This window comes from Eschrichtius robustus, chromosome 7 (genome assembly GCF_028021215.1).
Source record: "Eschrichtius robustus isolate mEscRob2 chromosome 7, mEscRob2.pri, whole genome shotgun sequence".
Lineage (NCBI taxonomy): Eukaryota > Metazoa > Chordata > Mammalia > Artiodactyla > Eschrichtiidae > Eschrichtius > Eschrichtius robustus.
In genome coordinates, this window is record NC_090830.1 from 76,833,943 (window position 1) to 76,853,403 (window position 19,461).

The 19,461-nt window shown below is 54.8% G+C and overlaps 1 protein-coding gene across 1 annotated transcript in view; it reads left to right on the top strand.

Annotated features, from left to right (window-relative positions):
• CDH23 (cadherin related 23) overlaps positions 1-19,461 on the top strand; it is a 398,173-nt gene that overhangs the window by 315,347 nt on the left and 63,365 nt on the right. The window contains exons 30-37 of the mRNA XM_068547762.1: positions 2,372-2,507; positions 4,056-4,444; positions 5,307-5,408; positions 5,730-5,732; positions 9,555-9,704; positions 10,808-10,936; positions 11,863-11,991; positions 13,138-13,365. Of these exons, the coding sequence (XP_068403863.1) occupies positions 2,372-2,507; positions 4,056-4,444; positions 5,307-5,408; positions 5,730-5,732; positions 9,555-9,704; positions 10,808-10,936; positions 11,863-11,991; positions 13,138-13,365 (1,266 nt within the window). The remainder of the gene's footprint in view (positions 1-2,371; positions 2,508-4,055; positions 4,445-5,306; positions 5,409-5,729; positions 5,733-9,554; positions 9,705-10,807; positions 10,937-11,862; positions 11,992-13,137; positions 13,366-19,461) is intronic.

Sequence of the window (19,461 nt, forward strand, 5' to 3'; positions counted from 1 at the left end):
ACACACATCTCCTGCCTCGTCCCCTTTGGATGGCACAGCATTGGATAGAGAGTGGGGCTGGGAACCCAGGGAGCCCGGTAGCTCAGTCGCTGAGCCTTCCTGCTCAGCAAGAACTTGGCCGACCTGGCTGTTTCCTGTACATCTGTGTCTCTCAGGTTTGCAAACCACACACCATTTTACCTCCTGTCTCTGCTGCTAAAAACAAGGCTGAAACCGGTTAGAGGACAGTGGCATGCAGCCAGTCTCATGGAGGACCACACCCAGGCTCCATGCCACCTCCCTCTGTTTATTGCACTGTCAGACTAGCCCGGTGTTTTCCCCACGACCCTTGGAGTCAAGGCCATTTGGACAAGCAGACTTGGGAAGGGTGAAGGTTCAGTTTCAAAAGATGGATGGGCAGCTTCTGTTTACAGCAAGAGAGTTCCTGAAATTCATCCGTACAAATCCCCCCCACACCCACCCACCCCACCCAGGATCTCCCCAGCCAAGTTCTTGGTGAAGCCAGACTTAGAAGATTCTGGCTTGTGAGCAGCTGTGCTCTGAAGTAGGCACGCTAGTTTGCATAGTGGGTTCTGGGTGTCTGGACATGAAAATTTGATGGCATAGCAGGGCTACACGGGCCCCAAGAGCAGGGAAGTAGAGAAACCTTAACCCCCATAAACTTCTCCTCCCCACTGGCTCTGCCACCCCACTCACCTCACAGTTCTCCACTGGTCAGGGCACCATTTCCACTTATACCAACAGAAGCCCCTTCCCTTCTGTCCAGCTAACCCTGGAAGAGGAGCTGGGGCTGATCTGAGAGGCAGTGATCAGATCAGAAACCAAATATGCGTGCTCTCAGATGGGGCCTCGTGCCGCCATCGGTGCTGGTGACGGCACATGTGAAATCCGTGCCGCACGTCATTGCCCCTACCCCATTGGCTCCCCACCCGCTCTGCTGACCAATTCCTGCTGGCCCCGGCTCTTTTAGACTGGAAGTAGGGTGTCTCTCCTGTTTTGGGGCCAGCTCATCCCCAGGATATAGCAAAGAGTGGTAGGGTTGCTATACCGGGAACCAGGAGAAGCCCCACTCTCCTTCCAGCTCTCGGTGACCGTGAGGCCTCGGGCAAGTCCCTCCCCATCTTTGGGCCTCTGTTCCCTCATCTGGGAAAAGAGGCAGGAGCCCTGGGCCTCCTTGAGTGCCACCACTCTCTGGTCTCTGCCTATAACTCCCCTCCCCACCACACTGATCCTTCTAGACATAGCCCTGGTCCTGCCCATACCTGGACCAGACCCTTCCGTGCTCCTGTGTGTGTTGGGGGGATGGAGGTGAACAAAAAGAAGGGTGGGGTGCTGATCTCTATCTGTAACACCTCTCTCCATAAACATCTTTTGAACTGTTTTTTTGTTGTTGTTGTTATGTAAGACGTACATGTTCATTAAAGAGAAATTAGAAAATGTAAATAAGCAGTGACGAAAATTATGCATAATTCCACAATTCAGACATAGCCACTGTCTTGGGCAGGGTCTGCAGAAGCAAATCCTGAGACAAGGATTGGTGTGAAAGTGATGAGTGGGAAGTATAGGAAGTGTTCCCAGGAAAAGCCAGAAGGGGCTTGGGACCAGGAAGGAAAGGCAGCCAGCAAAGTGGAACACAGGAAACTGTGACTCAGTCCCACAGGGAGCTCTGGAGAGAGTCATATCAGCTGCCCGTCAGTCAGTGGCTAAGGGCTGCCTTAGCCAGTGTGGGACGTAATTCCCAGGCACCTCCGGCTCTCTGGGTGTCTCTGGCTCCGGCAGCAGCGGGGGCTGGGGTTAGTCCCCAACAAAGAACCACAGTTCTGGCCGCTGGCAGTGAGAGCACCAGAGAAAGCACAGGAGAATCTAGAGTAGCCCGAGCACCAGCATCCTCTGCTACCACCATACTTACCGTTTTCATTTCTGTTCTCCCAGATGTATCTTGATAGTTGAATGGAGTCCCTTTAAACTTTTCAGGCACTTTTGCAAGGCCCTGGCTCATTTTGTCTTCATAACCATCCTAGGAGTGGCACAGGGCGTGAACTGTTAAATTGATGTTACCGTTTCATAGCTGAGAAATTGGACGGCCCAAGTTTCACTAATTAGCCACAGGTTCCCGCAGGATTTGCAACAGAGCCAAGAGCAAGACAAAGTTTGTTCTCTAACATGATATTTAAGCACCTGCCATGCGCCAGGTACTGTGCAAGGTGGGGGAACACGGTGACCAACGGGACAGCCCTAGGCCCTCCATAGGGAGCTCACAGCTGGCCCAGGAGAGCAGTGACCAGACACGCAGGCTCGGGTGGGCACAGCCCTGGGCTTGCCCAGCACCCCCCCGACCCCTGACCTTTCATCCCTGGCCCGGATCCTGCAGGTGATAGTGTACGTGGAGGATGTCAACGACGAGGCCCCAGTGTTCACGCAGCAGCAGTACAGCCGCCTGGGGCTTCGCGAGACGGCGGGCATCGGCACGTCGGTCATCGTCGTCCGAGCCACGGACCGAGACACTGGTGAGGCTGGCAGGAGGCAGCCGGAGAGTCCATTCCCCAGAGTGACCCGCCCCGGCGCATGCCTCCCTCTCCCGCGGGGCCTGTCATCCTCGGGCTGCCTCGGGCTCCCCCATTGAGTGGCTCCCAGGTGGGGAGGGGCTCGTGGGACAGTCTTGGTGGCATCCCCACCAGATTCCCAGTCCCAGGAGGATGGGAGTCGGGGGGAGTTGCCCTGGTTTCTGGGCAGAGAGAGGAGAGGTCACAAGCTTGGGAAGTCCGGATTTGTCATCCCAGAACCTGGCAGCTCCTGGCTAACCTTTGGCTAAGGGCTAGGCAGGGCTGGGAGGGGTAAAGGACTTGTCCAAAAGCTGGCTGAGGCCTGCTCCTCCAGCCAGCGCAGCCCAGGGCCTGGCACACACACATTTCACAAGAGGCAGCGTCCTGTTCTACAGGGCTGTGGCCATCCCTGAAGGCAGCCCGGACCTCGCCAGAGGCCCCGAGCCCTAGAGGTGGCTACCGTTAGCAGCACAAAATGAAGGAGAAAGATGGCCAGGTCACTGTGACCCTCTTCACGGGGCCTGGCTGTCTGGGCCTGTGCCCCAGGCCAGGGATACAGCCAGAGAAAACCTCCTTCCTGTGCTTCTAATTTCCCAGCTCCTGCCCTTCTTTCATGTCAGCTGCTCTGGTGGCTCCCAACGCAGCCCCCGTCAGCATCCCCAGCTCACCTGGAGCACGGGATGGAGTAGAGGGAGAAACAGGCCTGAAAACTCCCGAGTGATTGTTCTCCCTTAATAAATGGCACCTTTATACAGTTCAGATCACATACATTGCTGGGGGCTAATGGTTCAAGACATTTTCTGGGTCAGGAATCTGTTTGAGAAACTAGTGAAAGTTATGGATCCCTTCCCAGAAAGAATGCATGCCCAGAGTTTTGCAAATAATTTCAAGGAAGTCTGGGATTTCCTGAGTGATTTTATAATCATTCTCTTTGAAGTATGTGGACTTCAGCTAAGGAGTCCCAACTCTAGCTCCTGGTTGAAGCGTGTATTCCAAGGCACAGGAATTGGGGGTGGAGGGAGTGGGGAGAACAGAGAAAGGTGACCCGGGCACTGGAACCCTTTGGCTATAGGGACCAAGTGAAGGCTTAGCCACTTCTGAGGATGCTGCCCAGGTCTAACGCTTTCTAAATCAAAGCCTCCACTACAAGGGATCCCTAATTTCCCCACCCTCTCCTTGTCCAGATACGCAAGGGAGGTGCTTGAGCTTGAATTTTACAGCTCCAGGAGCAGAACCAACCTGCTCTGGTATCTCTCTCATCTCAAGGCCAGGCCCCAGAGGGAGTCAACAGTGTGTGCTGGGCTTTGCCGTCCTTGACCTTGACCCCGTCCTCGGCAGTTTCTCTTGGGACAATCCGACCCAGAGGTGGGGGGTGGTGCACACTGGGTAGGTGAGCCAAGGCCTCTCACCCTGTCCCTCTGGGACAGCAGTGGGTGTGCTGGGGCAGCTTGTAAAGCCACAAGGCAGCCCACCCCCACCTGGGACTGCACAGCCTCTTGTGCCCTCCTGCAGGGGATGGTGGCCTGGTGAACTACCGCATCCTGTCAGGCGCGGAGGGGAAGTTTGAGATTGATGAGAGCACGGGGCTTGTTATCACCGTGGATCACCTGGACTACGAGACCAAGACCAGCTACCTGATGAACGTGTCCGCCACCGACCAGGCACCCCCCTTCAACCAGGGCTTCTGCAGTGTCTACGTCACTCTGCTCAACGAGCTGGACGAAGCTGTGCAATTCTCCAATGCCTCCTACGAGGCTGCCATCTTGGAGAACCTGGCACTGGGCACCGAGATCGTGCGGGTCCAGGCCTACTCCATTGACAACCTCAACCAGATCACCTACCGCTTTGACGCCTACACCAGCGCCCAGGCCAAAGCCCTCTTCAAGATAGATGCCATCACGGTGAGGGATGGCACAGCAACGGACAAGCACAGCAAGGGTTCTCTCTGAGGGCAGGAAGCTCAATTCCTGTAAAGCTAACCAGCGTTTATTGAGCTGCTTCTATATGCCCAGCACTCTCTTCTTTGTCATAAAGATAAACATCCCCATAATACATCCCTTTAATATGCAGGGGTAAGATAAAGTTTATACACAGGCAACCTACTGTCTTCTTGTTACTAGATAATGAAAGCTGTGCAAGTCATCGTGTTTCCCTTTTTACCGTGGCTCAGATATAAATTTCATGCTTCACTGCAGCAGCTAGTCTTAGTTAGGTGTCTGGTGCAGCAATGTCTTATCTACTGCCTGGATCTTACTCCTCCATCTTTGCGTTAGTGTGTTTTCTCTCAGAATCCCGTCCTTGAAAATAAGCAAGGTAATAATTGCTACAATGTGCCAGGCCTTGTTCCGGGGCATGCTGGGGACACAGAGACGAACAAGACCCTTTGCAGCCCTCAAAGGGCTCTCAGGCTAGGAGTAGAAGTGGGAATAATCAAGGATGCAGATCAGATCATCACAAGGGAAGATATGAATAGATCTACAATAGAGGTGTAATGGAGCGCCTCTGGGGCCCAAATAAAGAGAGTGATCGTACCTGGCTGGGGATGCGGGAAGCCTGCATGGAAGAGGTAATATCCGAGTGGGATTGAGAGAGAAGTAGGATTTCAGCGGACAGAGCTTCACAGAGAAGTTATGCCAGCAGAGGGAGTAACGTGAAGGTGGGAAAGTGGACAGAATGTCCAGGGTTGACAAGGAGTCTAGTTTGGCCAGGGCACAGGACTGCTTGGGATACGATGTCACTGCCCATCTGACCCCCTCCCTGCAGGGTGTGATCACCGTCAAGGGCCTGGTGGACCGGGAGAAAGGTGACTTCTACACCTTGACGGTGGTGGCCGACGACGGCGGCCCCAAGGTGGACTCCACCGTGGTGAGTGGATCCCCGGCCCAGAGCCCCACGGGTACAGCCTATCACCGCTCCAAGTCCCCCCAGACTGACATCTTCACCAGCCACCCAACATGCAGGCAGGCAGTGGGTGAGGGTTTAGGGAGCCCAGGGATGGCACTGCAGCCAGCCATGCCACACCTTCCCGGGCAGCCTGGGCAGGGCTGAGACCTCAGACGGGTGGGGGAGGGGTGGCATCCTCCGCAGACCGCTGCTTGGAGCGGGGCTGGAAGAGCTGGGGCTGCTAACCGCCTGCATCTTTGCCTTTTCTCTCCCTTGGCCGCCTCCTGCCGCCTCTGCCTACAGAAGGTGAGTAGCCCGTGGACTGGTGCCCTCCCCTGTGGGTTGTTGCTGGCTTGGGCCCTGTGTGGCGCTGGGTCTTCCTGCCTCTCCTGGGGGAGAGCGCACGTGGACAGGACTGCAGCTGGTCCCTGCTCAGACCCCTCCCAAACTCCCCCGCCCATCCACTCTCACACCTGAGCCCAGGCCCCTCCGAGCACGAACTCCACATCCAGCTCTGTCCCCTCTGCCCTCCTTGTCCTGTCAAGCCCCGCCAGTGGGTCCTGGGGTGGGCGTTGCACTAACAAGGAGTATGTGGAACACCCAGTGGAGGGAACACTGAGGCCTCATCCCAGCTCTACTTCTCAGCGGCTGTGTGACAAGGCTAATTGCTCAACCTCTCTGTGCTTCCTTTCCTCGGGTCTAAAGTGGGTATCATACCAACTGCCCTGCCTTCCTCAGAGGATGTGATGGAGATGGCAGATAGGAAGCCTTTGTAAACTAGGAGGGGTGATGGGAGCGGGGTCTGTAAGGGGAACCCCTTCCCTCTCTTGGGGTCAGTGTAAGGAGTATGTGACAGTAGTCGTGTGAAGTGGGGCACCAGGGCCAGGGGAGCTGGGCAAGGGCAGCAGTGGGCATATGGTGTGAGCCACTGCCCTTGAGGGCTCTAAGTAATGGCACAGAGACCTTGTGAACTTCGGGGAGGGTGACTGCTGAGGTCAGAGGTGCAGACAAGATTCCTAGAAGGGTAGAGAAGTGGTGACCTCAGGCCTAGGGGTGGATATGAAGGTGGGCCCCAGGGGCGGGTCATGGGGTGGAATCCTGCAGTGATAATGAGAACATTTAACAATCGATTCGGCTTGGGCCCCAGCCAGACAGGTCTGAGGCCATCTGTAGACCACATGGGTGTCCAGCTCATTATCAGCCTTGGTTACAGCCACGTTTTCACCCCTGCTGAGTCCTTTTCACCTTAGCCTAAAGGGATAGACCAACCCGGTGTCCAGGCTAAGAGCCAAATGCAGCTGCTTGGCATCCTGTGCCCCATGGCTCCCTCAAGGTGCCAGCTGCAGTGGCCCTGGTTGTGGCCTGGCCGTACCCAAAATGCCCCTCCATCCACAGGGCGAGCCTGGGGTGAGTGAGGCGGCGAGCAGCAGTGAGCCCACACAGCTCCCCTCGACCCCCCAGGTCCCTGAGGGCAGCCAGTGAGCAGAGCCCCCAGGTGGCAGATGGTGGGCAGGTGCCCTGTGTCCCACAGCTCGTGGCGAGGCTCCTGGTCTTCCCCACCAGAGGATCTAAGACTCGGGTTGAATGGAGCCCTCTCACAAGCCTCAGCAGCCTCATCCATAAAATGGACCCAGTCTCCCCTCCCCTGTTGTGCGGAGTCGGGGGGTTGAGGCCAGCTGGAGCCTGGTGAGCAGTAGGGCTGTCCCTCCCGAGGCTGCCGAAACCCCTCGTGGACCAGGCAGCCACTTCCTGTGCTGGGGCTGGCAAGGGCGTTTCAGAACGCACACTCCTACGAGGGCCCCTGTATTGCCACAGTCCCTTCACCCTCTTCCAGGAAGCAGGACCCACCCCTCTTTGTTCTGCCCTGGCTTCCTCTCAGAGGCTCCCAGGGGCCACTGCCCCAGATACACCAGCCCTGTCAGTCCCAAACTTGTTGGAGGTGCCAGGGTGGAGGCAAGCTGAGGGGCCTTTTAAAGGCACCACCATTTCCTCTGCGAGGCCGGAACCCCCCAAACCACAGCTCACCTACACCTGACTCCTCCTCAGCCCCAGCAGCCCCCGTGGCCCCGAGAGGGGTGGGGAGGCAGCAGAAGGGGCAGGCTGGGCGGGGGTGGCTGGGGGGTTACTCAGAGCCGTAGGAGCTCTGAGTAACACCCCCGGGCTTTTGAGGGATTGGGGAGGCAGATTTGGGCCCTGAGACCCTGGGTGGGGACACAGGCCCATAGCTCATTCCCGTAGATCTTGGTGCCTGCCTTCCTAACTCACTCACTGATGCAGACTCCCCACTGCTGGGAGCACCTCATCAGAATAGCAAACGTGGAGGGAGCACCTACTGTGTGCCAGGCTCTGGGTTGGGCTCAGGGTACATACAGTGGGAAACCAAAATCAGACGTGGCTTCTGCCTTCACAGGCATAAGATAGAGTGGGGGAAAGACACTGATCAAATTACCACGCCAATAAATATATGCCACGAGAGAGTGGATAACAAGACATCGGGGAAATCAAGGAGGGCTTCCCAGAGGAAGTGACTCAAGCTGAGCTCCTCAGAAAGCATAGGAGTTTACACAGTAGAGAAGGAAGAGCATTTCAGGCAGAGGGAACAGCAGGTGCAGAGGCCCTGTGGTGGGAGGAAGCATGCAGAGTCCCAACAAGGCCTTGACCAGAGTGAGAGAGTTTGGGAGGGGTCAGATTGCGGGGGGCTTGTTTGTTTTCTCCCTGAGAACAGGGTGGTAGACATTATTATGCCTATGTCACGGGTGAGCAGACTGGGGCTCCGGTACTCCACAGAACTCCGTGACCAAAATTTATGATGGGTGGGCAGCGTCTTGGCAGGTGAGATCCTGCCTGTCTGCCAGGCCAGAAGCAGGACAAAGACCACATTTGTTGGCTCATTTATTCCTTCCAGCATCTTGATTCCGTAGGTGTTCTCGTTCCTACTTTCATCTGAGGAAATGGAAAATCAGAGAGGTTGAATAACTTTTGCCAAATCACACAGCTAGTAAGTGGTAAAGTTGGTCCTGCTGTGAAGCCTGGGTTTGTCGCCTACAGTTCTGACAGCTGCCTGAAATATGGAAGCGTGGCTAGAACTGAGAAGGGGATAGTCCTGATTAGGAGGGAGGGAGGATGAAGCGGAATCTTCTCTGAATCGTGGTGAGGTTCCACAGGCTCCCCATGGAGTCCTGTGCACACCAGGAGGCAGGTAGGCCTGGCAGCCCCGGAGCCCCAGGCCTGGGGAAGGAGAGGATGGGATCTGGCCTGGAGCAGGGTGGTGGGAGAAGGCCTGGCTTGGGATTGCTAGAACCTGAGCCTCCTCCCCTCCCCCCACACTGCAATCCCCTCATCAGTGAACCCGAGGGGTACCTACGACTCTGGCTGCATGGCCCATGGCCATCCATGGGCTGGAAGCTGCACCCCCAGCCAGGCCTTCTCTCCAGGCTTGCTATTCAAACCCTGCAGGAGAAGCCTGAGCTGCAGACACAAAACAATGTGCTCTTTGCGTGCAACTTGCATGTTCCCTGTTTTTATCTGGTAGCTGGAAATTCCCCTCTCTTCCCCATCTGCCTTCTCCCCACTGGGACCACCAAGCCACCTTGTGACCCCTCTCCTGCTCCTGAGCCCTGTTTCCTTCCCTCTAATCTAAAGGTGCAAGTGAAGAGGCCTTTGGGCAGTATCTGGTTGCCAGATGTGTTTTAGCTGGCCCGCACAAAAAAATTTTTTTTATTATCACCACCTAATTCCACATAAAAATCTGGATTCCTAGTTCCTTTTGAAAAACAGGAAGCTCTGCCAGTGCCAGGCTGACACACCCTCACGGATCTGGAGCCGAGTAGCCTCCGTTTCCTTTAACCAGGGCCCATGCCTTCCGGTTCTCCAAGGCCCCACCACCTCTGAGTCCCCCCGCCAGGCCCCAGCATTTGAGTGTGTGCAGCCCTCCCCCACCAGACTTTCAGAAGAAATGCGCTCAGGGCCTCTGTGTAAAGTCAGGGTTGGCCTAGGCAGGTTCTGAAAGCTTGCTGACCTTCTAGAACTGATTGGAGGTCCGGTCCCCCCTGGGCCCACGACGGGACCCTGTGTTTGGGGTCAGGGAGGGGAAGAAGGTGGGAGGTCTCTGGCCATGTTCACACCCAGGTCTACATCACTGTGCTGGACGAGAATGACAACAGCCCCCGGTTCGACTTCACGTCCGACTCAGCCGTCAGTGTGCCCGAGGACTGCCCCGTGGGCCAGCGCGTGGCCATTGTCAAGGCCCGGGACCCCGACGCCGGCAGCAACGGGCAGGTGGGCACCAAGTGGAATAGTCCAGATCTGCCCTGTCAGTAGGGGCTCCCACAGCCCCTCAGCCGGAGGGGACCGCTAAAGCCATCCCCTCCCTGAGCAGGAAGCCGGGTCATCCAGGCTCTGCCGGGCCCTGAGCGGGTCCGCCCTGCCCTCACCGCAGTCCACGGTCCAGGGAAGGAGACAGAGCTGTGCAAGCTGTCAGCCCTGCCTGCGTCCAGGGAACACGAGGCCCAAGGCTGGCCACGGCTCAGTCCCCGCGGCGAGCTGAACACAGAGGGGGTTTAATTTCCCCAGTGACTCCTTGGTCACCTCATTCACAAACCACAAGCATCTCACCCCTACGTGCCAGCCCTGGGCCAGCCCTCCCCACGAGGACCCGGGGCCCCAAGAGATCACACTCCTCCTCCCCTGCTTCTCAGGCCCCCCTCCCTGTCCCCTGGCAAGAAGTGCTCCCCACCACTGCAGGTTTGGGCACCCCCAGAGCACAGGGAAGAGGGGTGACAGAGCACACCAGTCTTCACACCACTTTGATCTGTCTACAAATGGAGGTGTGTTTGAGGAGGTTTCCACTGTGTTTTAAATGCTTGCACACCTCTAGGGGGCCAAGAGATGCTGGCTCTGGAGTTGGAAGCCTATGGGTTCAAATCCTTGTTCCCTTGGGCACTTGCAAGCTGTGTGACCTTGCCAGTGACTTCTTGTTCCTGAGCCTCCTCGCTGAGCTGAAGAGAACAGCTCCCTTTGACAGGGTTGCTGTGAGAGCCGAGCAGAGCCCATGTGACACCAGGGCCGTGCCTGCTGCTCGCAGGGGGGCTCAGTGCTTCCCCGCCCTGGGAAATCTCATGTGGTGGGACTCGCACCTGGCCCCAGGCCAGTATGCTCGCATCCCCCCCACCCCTAGCCTGTCATAGGCCCTGCACCCGCTCTGTGGACCTGCCACCCCCATTTTGAAGGATGTAACCGCTTCTGAATAAAACACATTCTTCTCAATCTCCCAGGCTAAGCAGAGTGCTCAGGTGGGCGGGAGAGTGCTCCTTGGCCTGGCCAGCCGCTTGTCCTCCCCACTTCTTCACCCCTCGCCCCTCATCCTCTCTCTTCCCTTACAGGTGATCTTCTCCCTGGTCTCTGGCAACATTGCCGGGGCCTTTGAGATCATCACCACCAACGACTCCATTGGCGAAGTGTTTGTGGCCAGACCCCTGGACAGAGAAGAGCTGGGCCACTACATCCTCAAGGTGAGCACCAACTGCCTTCCATCCCAAGAGAGCTCAGCCCATCAGCACGCCCTGGCTGTCAGCTTCCTGCTGTCACCAAGTGCCGTGGGCAGGCAGCACCCCTTAGGACCAAGGGCGTGAGTGAGGCTGACCCGGAAACGGCATCCTGGAAGGGGTTTCTGGACCCAGAGCAGGAAACAGCAGAGGTGTCTGTGCCTGCTGCCAGAGCCAGGAGAGAAAGCCTGGCAGCTGATAGAGCCGACTCCTCCACAGACATAGTGTGACCTTGGGCAAGTTGTTTACTCTGTCTGGGCCTCAGTTTCCCCTCTTGTGCAATGGGCAGAAAAACCTGGCTTCCTCTGCTGAGGTGAGGAATAACGAAGGCCACCACTATTGCTGAATTGCTGAGACTACCATGTTTCCTGAGGGGTCTCTGGGGACCCCAGGGCCATGCTTCTGCAGGGGTCTGAGCTCTAGAACACTTTCTACAGGCCTCCAGGAAACATCAGGGCTCCTAGGGACAGGCTCAGGCTATGGTTAGGACTCCAGCTCATTGCCAAAAAGATTATTTGAGACTGTTCCTCTATTTGCCAGAGACCAGGTCTGAGTGCATGGAACAGAGGTCTTGAAGCTAAAGGCAGGAGCCCTGGGTCTGGTTGCAGGCCCAGGGTCACAGTCAGGGGCAGGATGGGGAGGTAAAGACCGTGCACATCAGAGTCAGATTGCAAAGGACGGTTACCAAACAGAGAAGTATTGGGCAACGATTGTTTGCAGCATGGGGCAGAAGTTGAAGGCCTTGTGGAGACCCCAAGGGGCATGGGGCAGGGATGGGCCAGCAAGTCTCTCTGGCCTCTCAGTCCCCCACCACCGCACTGAGCAGACAGCCCATTTGGACTCCTTATTCCCGATCCTTTTAGCCCTGACTCCAGTCATCCCCCTCCTCGCAGGTTGTGGCATCCGACCGTGGCACCCCTCCACGGAAGAAGGACCACATCCTGCAGGTGACCATCCTGGATGTCAATGATAATCCCCCGGTGATCGAGAGCCCCTTTGGATACAATGTCAGCGTCAACGAGGTGAGGGTGGCTCTGGTGCCCATATAGCTGGACGTCTGGAGTGGACAGTGGGTGTGAGCCGACCGTGAAGCACCTGTTTAAATATCTGCCTGGGGACTTCCCTGGCGGTCCAGTGGTTAAGACGCCATGCTTCCACTGCAGGGGGCGCAGGTTCAATCCCTGGTCGGGGAACTAAGATCCCATGTGGTGTAGCCAAAAGAAAAAAAAAAAAAAACAATGCATAAATATCTGCCCGACCCATAGTTTCTCAGATCACAGGGATGGGGACGTGGCTTACTCATTCATGATTCTATCCCTAACACCTAGGCCAGGTCCTGGAATGTGGTAACTTTTTGTGGTTTGAATGGAAAGGAGAGGGAAAGAAGAAAGTGGCCTTTCACCATCAACAGGAAACTGAGGTTTTCCCTGGGAGAGCTGCTTTTAAATAAAACAGCTCATTTTTAAAAAATGTTGTTGGAGTATAGTTGATTTACAATGTTGTGTTAGTTTCAGGTGTACAGTAAAGTGATACAGTTATACATGTATTCATTCTTTTTCAGTTTCTTATATAGGTTATCACAGAATATTGATAACCTGTGCTATACAGTAGATCCTTGTTGATTATCTAGCTTATATATAGTAGTGTGTACATGTTAATCCCAAGTTCCTGATTTATCCGTTCCCCCCACATTTCCCCTTTGGCAACCATAAGTTTGTTTCTGATATCTGTAAAAACAGCTCATTTATTACTCAATAATAAGATTGAGTCATGTCAGGAGAATTTTTGCCCAGGCACTGCTGGGTATCATGCCCAGTTGGATGTTCATGAAGGCCTCTCTCAATTCAGACCCTGGCTCTCCCAGTGACTGGCTGTGTGATTTGCACACATTCCTTCCTGGCACCTGTTTTCTCATCTGTAAATGGGGTTGACCTAATCTGTAGCATTATAGAGAGGATTTGATGAGTTAACTCAGGCCCCCGGCATGTAGTAGATACCCACAGAATGCTCGCCACCGTCATCTTTATCTTCCTCATCGTTGCCCCAGGGTAGTCAGAGCAGAGCTTTCTAGAGGTCCAGGTGCAGCCCTTGGGCTCTCAGGAACAGGAGCTAGACTTTGCCCCAAAGGCCTTGAATCCGGAATGACTGCTTTCCTGCTCTCCCCCCAGAATGTGGGCGGGGGTACCGCTGTGGTCCAGGTGAGAGCCACTGACCGTGACATCGGGATCAACAGCATCCTGTCCTACTACATCACTGGGGGCAATGAGGACATGACCTTCCGCATGGACCGCATCAGTGGCGAGATTGCCACGCGGCCTGCACCACCCGACCGCGAGCGCCAGAGCTTCTACCACCTGGTGGTCACCGTGGAGGATGAGGGCACCCCTACCCTGTCGGTGAGTGATGGGGGGTGGCCTCGGGGAGAAGAGGGTGGGGGAGGGGCAGCTCCGCCTTCTGTGTGACAGGGACGAAATGGGTGGGAGTGGAATGCCACGCGCCGATGCGTCCTCCACAACTCCTTTATCGCGCCTTGAGTCCATCAGCCTACGAGTATTTACAGAGGGCCAGTGTGTGCCAAGCTAGGGTGTCGGTTCACCCACCTCTGCAGCCACTCAGCCTCTATTTAGCCGTGTTTGCTTGCCCAGTGTAGCTCTATGGGATGGTACAGATTGAGCCTGAACCTCAGGGTCTGGCCAGCCCCCACTCCGCCTGCCAAGCTGTGCCGTGTACCTGTGGGGCCTCTGTGCCAAATGGGAAAAGGTGCCCTCTGGCCTCTTCCCCTGCATCACGTTGGTGTGACACACTGTGGCAACACATCAGGGTCGGAAAGGGCTGATGTCCACGGTCCAGTCTGATGCGTGAATGGGTGGGGCCGCTGCTCAAGGCAATGTGAAAAGTCCACAAAGTTGCAGAAGGAGGCGGGGCCTGCAGGGCTAGATGGTGACGCCGCTGTGTGGGGTGCTGGGCTGGGGGATGACGATGTCTACTGTAAGCTGGCTTCATGATTGTGAGCAAGTCAGAACCTCTCTGAAAACTGGTTTTGTCATCTGTAAGAGAGATAATATCTCCTTCATAGGTGGTGTTTGGGGAATTGAATTAGCTCTTGTCTGTGGAAGCACTTGGTAAACCACGAGGAGGAGGAGTGTATCAGCTATCTATCGCCACAATAACCCTGCATTATAAACCAAACAGAGAGGCATAAAACAACCATTGACTTAGCTCCAATTCTGCAGGCTGGCAGTTGAGACCTGGCTTAGCTGGGTGGTTCTTCTGCTGTCAGCTGGGCTCCCACATGTGTGCATGGGCAGCTGTGTGTCGGTTGGATGGCTGTTCTTTTGGGGGTTGGCTGCCCATCAGTTGGGATAACAGGGCAGCTGGGCCACCTGTCTCTCCCCTTTCAGAAGGCTGGTCAGTGCTGGTTCTCATGGTGCCAGAAAAGGTCCGGGCGAAAGAGCAGAAGCATGTAAGGCCTCTCAAGGCCCAGGCTTGGAACTAGAACAGGGTTATTTCTGCCACATTCTGTTTGCCAAAGCAAGTCTCAAGGCCAGCCCAGGTTCAAAATATGGGGAAATAAACTCTCTCTTTTGAAGGAATGAACTGCAAAGTCACACTGCAAAGAGTATAGATACAGGGAGGTGTAAGAATTGGGGACATTTGTATAATCTGTCTACCCTAGGGACCCTGATTGTAAATGAGGCCTCAGCTCTATCCTTCTGCCCCCAAAAGGTGACTCTCTTGGACCCCTCTCCTTTGGCAATAGCACTGTGGACTGTGGGATCAGAGCAGGTCTGGGCGGGGCTTTTTATCTGGAGTGTCTCTGGGAAGGATGGTGGAATTGGGTCAATCCCAGGAAACCACATTCTGAAAAGCCCAGGATAATACTAATCACTTCAGCCAGTCATACCCAGTGGGCCAGAGACACATTTACAGGGCACGTGTAACTAACTGAGAGGAGGACAGGTAGGGGTATCATTTATTGTGGCGACATGGAGGGACTCAGTTTTGACATAACCCCTCCCTACCTGCACCTAGCTTCAGAGTGAATCATCTTCTTGGTCATCTCTCCAATAGCATTTACAGATGTGTTTGACTACAAGTAACAGAAACTTAACTATGGATTCGTAAATAAATGAGAATGCATTTTTCTCACATAACAACAATTCCAGAGAGAATTACAAACATTGATTTCATGCTCAGTGATGTCAGAGCTAATGTTTCTTGGCCTTTCCTTCATGGTTGAAAGATGGCTGCTGTAGCTCCAGCCATCATGTCAGAGTTCAAGGCAGGAAATGACAAAAAAAAAAGAGCTATGCAAGCCACTTCTGCCCTTTGGCTAATTACTTGGGGGCCATGTATAACACTGCCTCAAATAAAAGCAGGGCTCTGTTAGTGAAGAAGAGGTGGGCAACTCATAGCATCTGCCGTGCTGCTCTTTTTCATCCTGACCTAGGCCAGTGAACACACCACTCTTACCCCCACTCCCCACCCTTCTCTATAACCCATAGTCCTAGAGTTTTCCAGGGAGGCAGATGGTGAGACCCATAATATTCTAAGACCCTGAGTTTGGGAGGCAACATCTGGTTTCCTTTTGGTCCCCAGAAGAAATGAGAATTAGAGAAATGTGAAATCACCCTAGCCACATTTAGCCACCCCGAATGGTGGGCCATTCCCCAAGCAGTCCCTGCAGAACTTGGGACTAGTCCCCATGGCCAGAAGTTTCATCTGTTGACCAAACTCTCCTTAGAGATCCACCCTAGCCTGGTGGAGACCTGTGAGCACTGCCTTCTCACACGTGGGCCCCTGACATTCTGGCCCTCCTTGAAGCAGGCCTTGGCCTGTTCCAACTCCTTGGTAAGAGTGTGGGAAGTTGGGTGGTGAGAAATGCAGTCTCCCTTTGTCTACCTTCCTCATCTTGGTCATCACCAACTCTGCTCCAAGAAAACAACTTCAGGAAGACCAAGATCAGGAATGGGGTATATGTATATGTGTGTATATGGTTCCTGGGCTATACTATAATAATACAGACAAACAGCATCAGGTACCAGCTGGAAAAACATTTAAAGGAGAAAACTTTTAAGTCAAAAAGTATCCATCCTTTCCATTTTTTTTCTGCTTCTTCATGATGGGAAAAGATCACTTTTATTTGATTTTTGTTGGCGACACCACAGTGAAGAACTATAGGGACCACAGGGGCATTGTTGAGAACTTAGCACTGGACCATATTTGTTCAGTTATTCATTTATTCATTCAGCCAGTGTTCCCTGAATACCCTCTATGTGCCAGGCCCCAGAGATACAGAGATGAAGGCAGTGCGGGTCCTGCCACGATGAAGTGCAGCTGAGTAAGGGAGGCGATGAGGACATCCCTGTGCAGGGCCAAGGTGCAGATGGGGCACCGAGAAGGCCTAGGGGCAGGCTTCCCGGGGCAGGTGACACCTGGGCTGTCTTGTCAGTCAGTCACAGTTAGCACAGCAAAGGGGGAAAGCATATTCTGGAACTGGGCATCAACCTGAACAAAGACCTAAGAGCAAGCGATAATCCGGGGTGGGTCCAGGGAGCTGCAGGTAGTCTAGACGCATGGCAGCATTCAGAGCCCAGAGCAGGGCTCTGTATCTACATATCCTCCCCATCACATTCTGTCTGGGGCAGGCCCCAAGGGCCAGTCCCAATACTTTCCCAAGTGCCCCCTCCACTCCCTCCTGGCCCAGCTAAGCCAGGGCCCTACAGCCAGTGCCCCGCCATGATTGGCATTTGTCTCTGAGGAGTGCTGGACCCTTGAAGGTTTGCTGCCACTGACCAGACAGTTACTTCCGGACAGTGAACCCTCCGGGATCATGAGTGCCGCCAAGCCAGAGGTGACCAGAGGAGGGACCTTGTCTGCTCTTGGGCAGATTTCACTGGCTGAGTGTTGAGGAAGTAGGATCACTCCAGCATCTCCTAGACCAGCCAGAGCCCTGAGAAGCCTCAGACCAGCCATCTCGAGGTTCCAAGAAAGGTCACCGTGGTTTAATAGGGGTGCATACATCTGTCCAGAGACGCCCGGCAGACCCACACGCCGTCCTCTTGTTCCCACCTACAAGTACCTGCCTGGTTCAAGCAAGCCCTCACTGGCACAGGACCAGCCTTCCTGTTGGACAAGGGCAAGTAAGAGTTATTCATTCATTCATTCTTTCATTCATTCATTCAACACCAAGTATGTGCCAGGCCTGTGCTGGAGGCCAGGAAGTCAGAAATGAGTTGGAAACAGCTCTGCCCTCAAGGAGCCTACAGTTAGTGGGGGAAATGGACACATAACAGAGAGTTGACACTCTAGGATGTGATAGAATGCTAGGAGGTCAGAGCCAGGAGCCAGGGAAGGTTCAGGACAAGGCATTTGCATCCATGTCTTAAAGGATGAGCCTTTCTAAGCAGGGGTGGGGGTGGGATTCGGCTACAAAGTCTCCCTAAAACCAAGAGAAATCCTATATCCGAGGCCTCCCATCTCTTCTTTTCTCCCTAGGGTCCCCTCCCCCACAGTTTCCTGAGAGCAGAATATTCCTGCAAGTAGCCCAGGCCATACCCACCCAGCTCTCAGCCCCGTATCACCCCGAGCTCAGAACAGCTGTGCTGCAAGAGGCATCCGGGCCAGCCTAGGCCTGTCACACAATGGTGTGCACCCAGCAGGGGAAGTCGTAGTACAGCCTCGGCCCTCTGCCTCGCTCCAGGCCGCAGACAGGGAGGGCAGGCTTGGGGGAGGGGTCCAAGTGGCCGTCAGGAGACCCCTGCAAGAGGAAGGGCTGGGCCCAGGGAGGAAGGACGGAAGGCAACTGGGAGGTCAGGAGCTGAGCCCCAGGCACAGAGGTACCTTGGCAGGGGGATGGGGAGACGGAGGTTCCTGAGGGGGGCCTCCCTGCCGTGCGAATCACAGCCAGAGGTTAGCAATCCCAGATAACCAGCCCTGGCTTCTCAGGCTGGTGGGGACCTGCAGAAGACACCTGTCCAGGCAGAAAGACAGGAAATCTCCCACCACCCGCTTCTGGTACAAGAGGCGCCAGCAACAGCCCCATGAAAGCCTGTGAGCAGGGGATGCTGCTCTTGGCAGCTCACCTCATAGTTTTAGAGCTGAGGCTCCTCTGTTTATTAAACTTGGACCCTGCTGCTGTTTGTGAAGCCTGCTTCCCCTGGCTCAAGCTCAGGAAACCCCAGCCCGGCCCCTTCCCTGTGCTGCACACCAAGTAAGTTGGCCTTCTCTGGCCCAGCATGATTAAATTCAGACCCTTCCCGTGGCCCTGCTTCTTGAGAGTGTTCTGCAGCTGCTCAAATGCTACACATGCAACTGGCTCAGTTCTTCCAAGAGACCCTGGGGCTCTGCAGGCAGATGAGTTTCTCCCTTCCCCATTCCCCTCCCACAAGCAAGTGGGGTGCACGGGCCGCCATGCCCACCAGGAGTCCTGTGGTTTCAGGGCTGCCAGGCAGGAAGGGGAGTGAAAAGACTGATGTGGAAGGAGTAGAGCCATGGGCTTGTGGGCACAGGTTTATCCCCCAGGGCCCGGTATGTACTGTGAGCAAGTCCAAGTCCTGGCCTGTAATGCCACTCGCTTCAGTGCAGAGGAAGGAGCACAGGCCTGGGAAGCAGGAGACCCAGGCTTCAGTCCCAGTTCCACATTCAATTGTGACAAGACACAAACCTTTTGGAACCTCAGTTTCCCTATGCATTAAATGGGACAGTAAAACCTTCCAGGGTTTTCCAGGGGAGGGGTGGGGAGGAGTAGGAACCAAAGAAGTAATAACACCTGGTAAAGTGTTTTGGAAAGCACAGTATTATCACAGAAGAGGCAAAGATACGGAACACATACTGCCCTTCCCTATCCTGTGCCCAAGGCATGCATTGCTAGCGGATGTCAGCACTTTCTCATTAAACTATATTGATACTTCAGAATCCCTCTTAACATATATTCCAGGAAGCCATACCAAGAGATCAGAATTGCAAAACAAAATGAAACCCATGCCCGTTGGCCTGCAAAAGCTCAGGGCATCATTGCTGTTGAGGAGAGAGCCCAGACGAAGCTGCTGGGAACTCGAGCTAGCCGAAAGTCAGAGGTGGCTCTGCCGATTGTGAGTGGTCCAGAGGACAGAACCCTGGCATCCTGGTTCAGCCCATCACCCAGTGGCTGTGTTTCAGTCATCAGCTCTACAACCAGGTCCAAAGGGCAGGCTGATATTGGATCCCTGCCATAGAACTCACAGAATAGTTAGGGAGACACAGCGTCCACGCAGGAGAGGTGACCATGCAAAGCGGGTACAGTGAATGCCCAGTGAAGGGGCTAGATGGTCAGTGCTCTCAGTGGGCTGGGACAGATGCTCATCTGGGCTGTGAGTGTCAGCTTCTCAAGAGGACTTTGCACCTAGCATCCTGGCTGCCAACCCCAGTTCTTCTTTCTGCTATTGTTATTCCCTTTGAGTTCCCTGAGCAAATCTTAGCCCAGCCCCCAGCACAGTTAGGCCAGCCCTGGA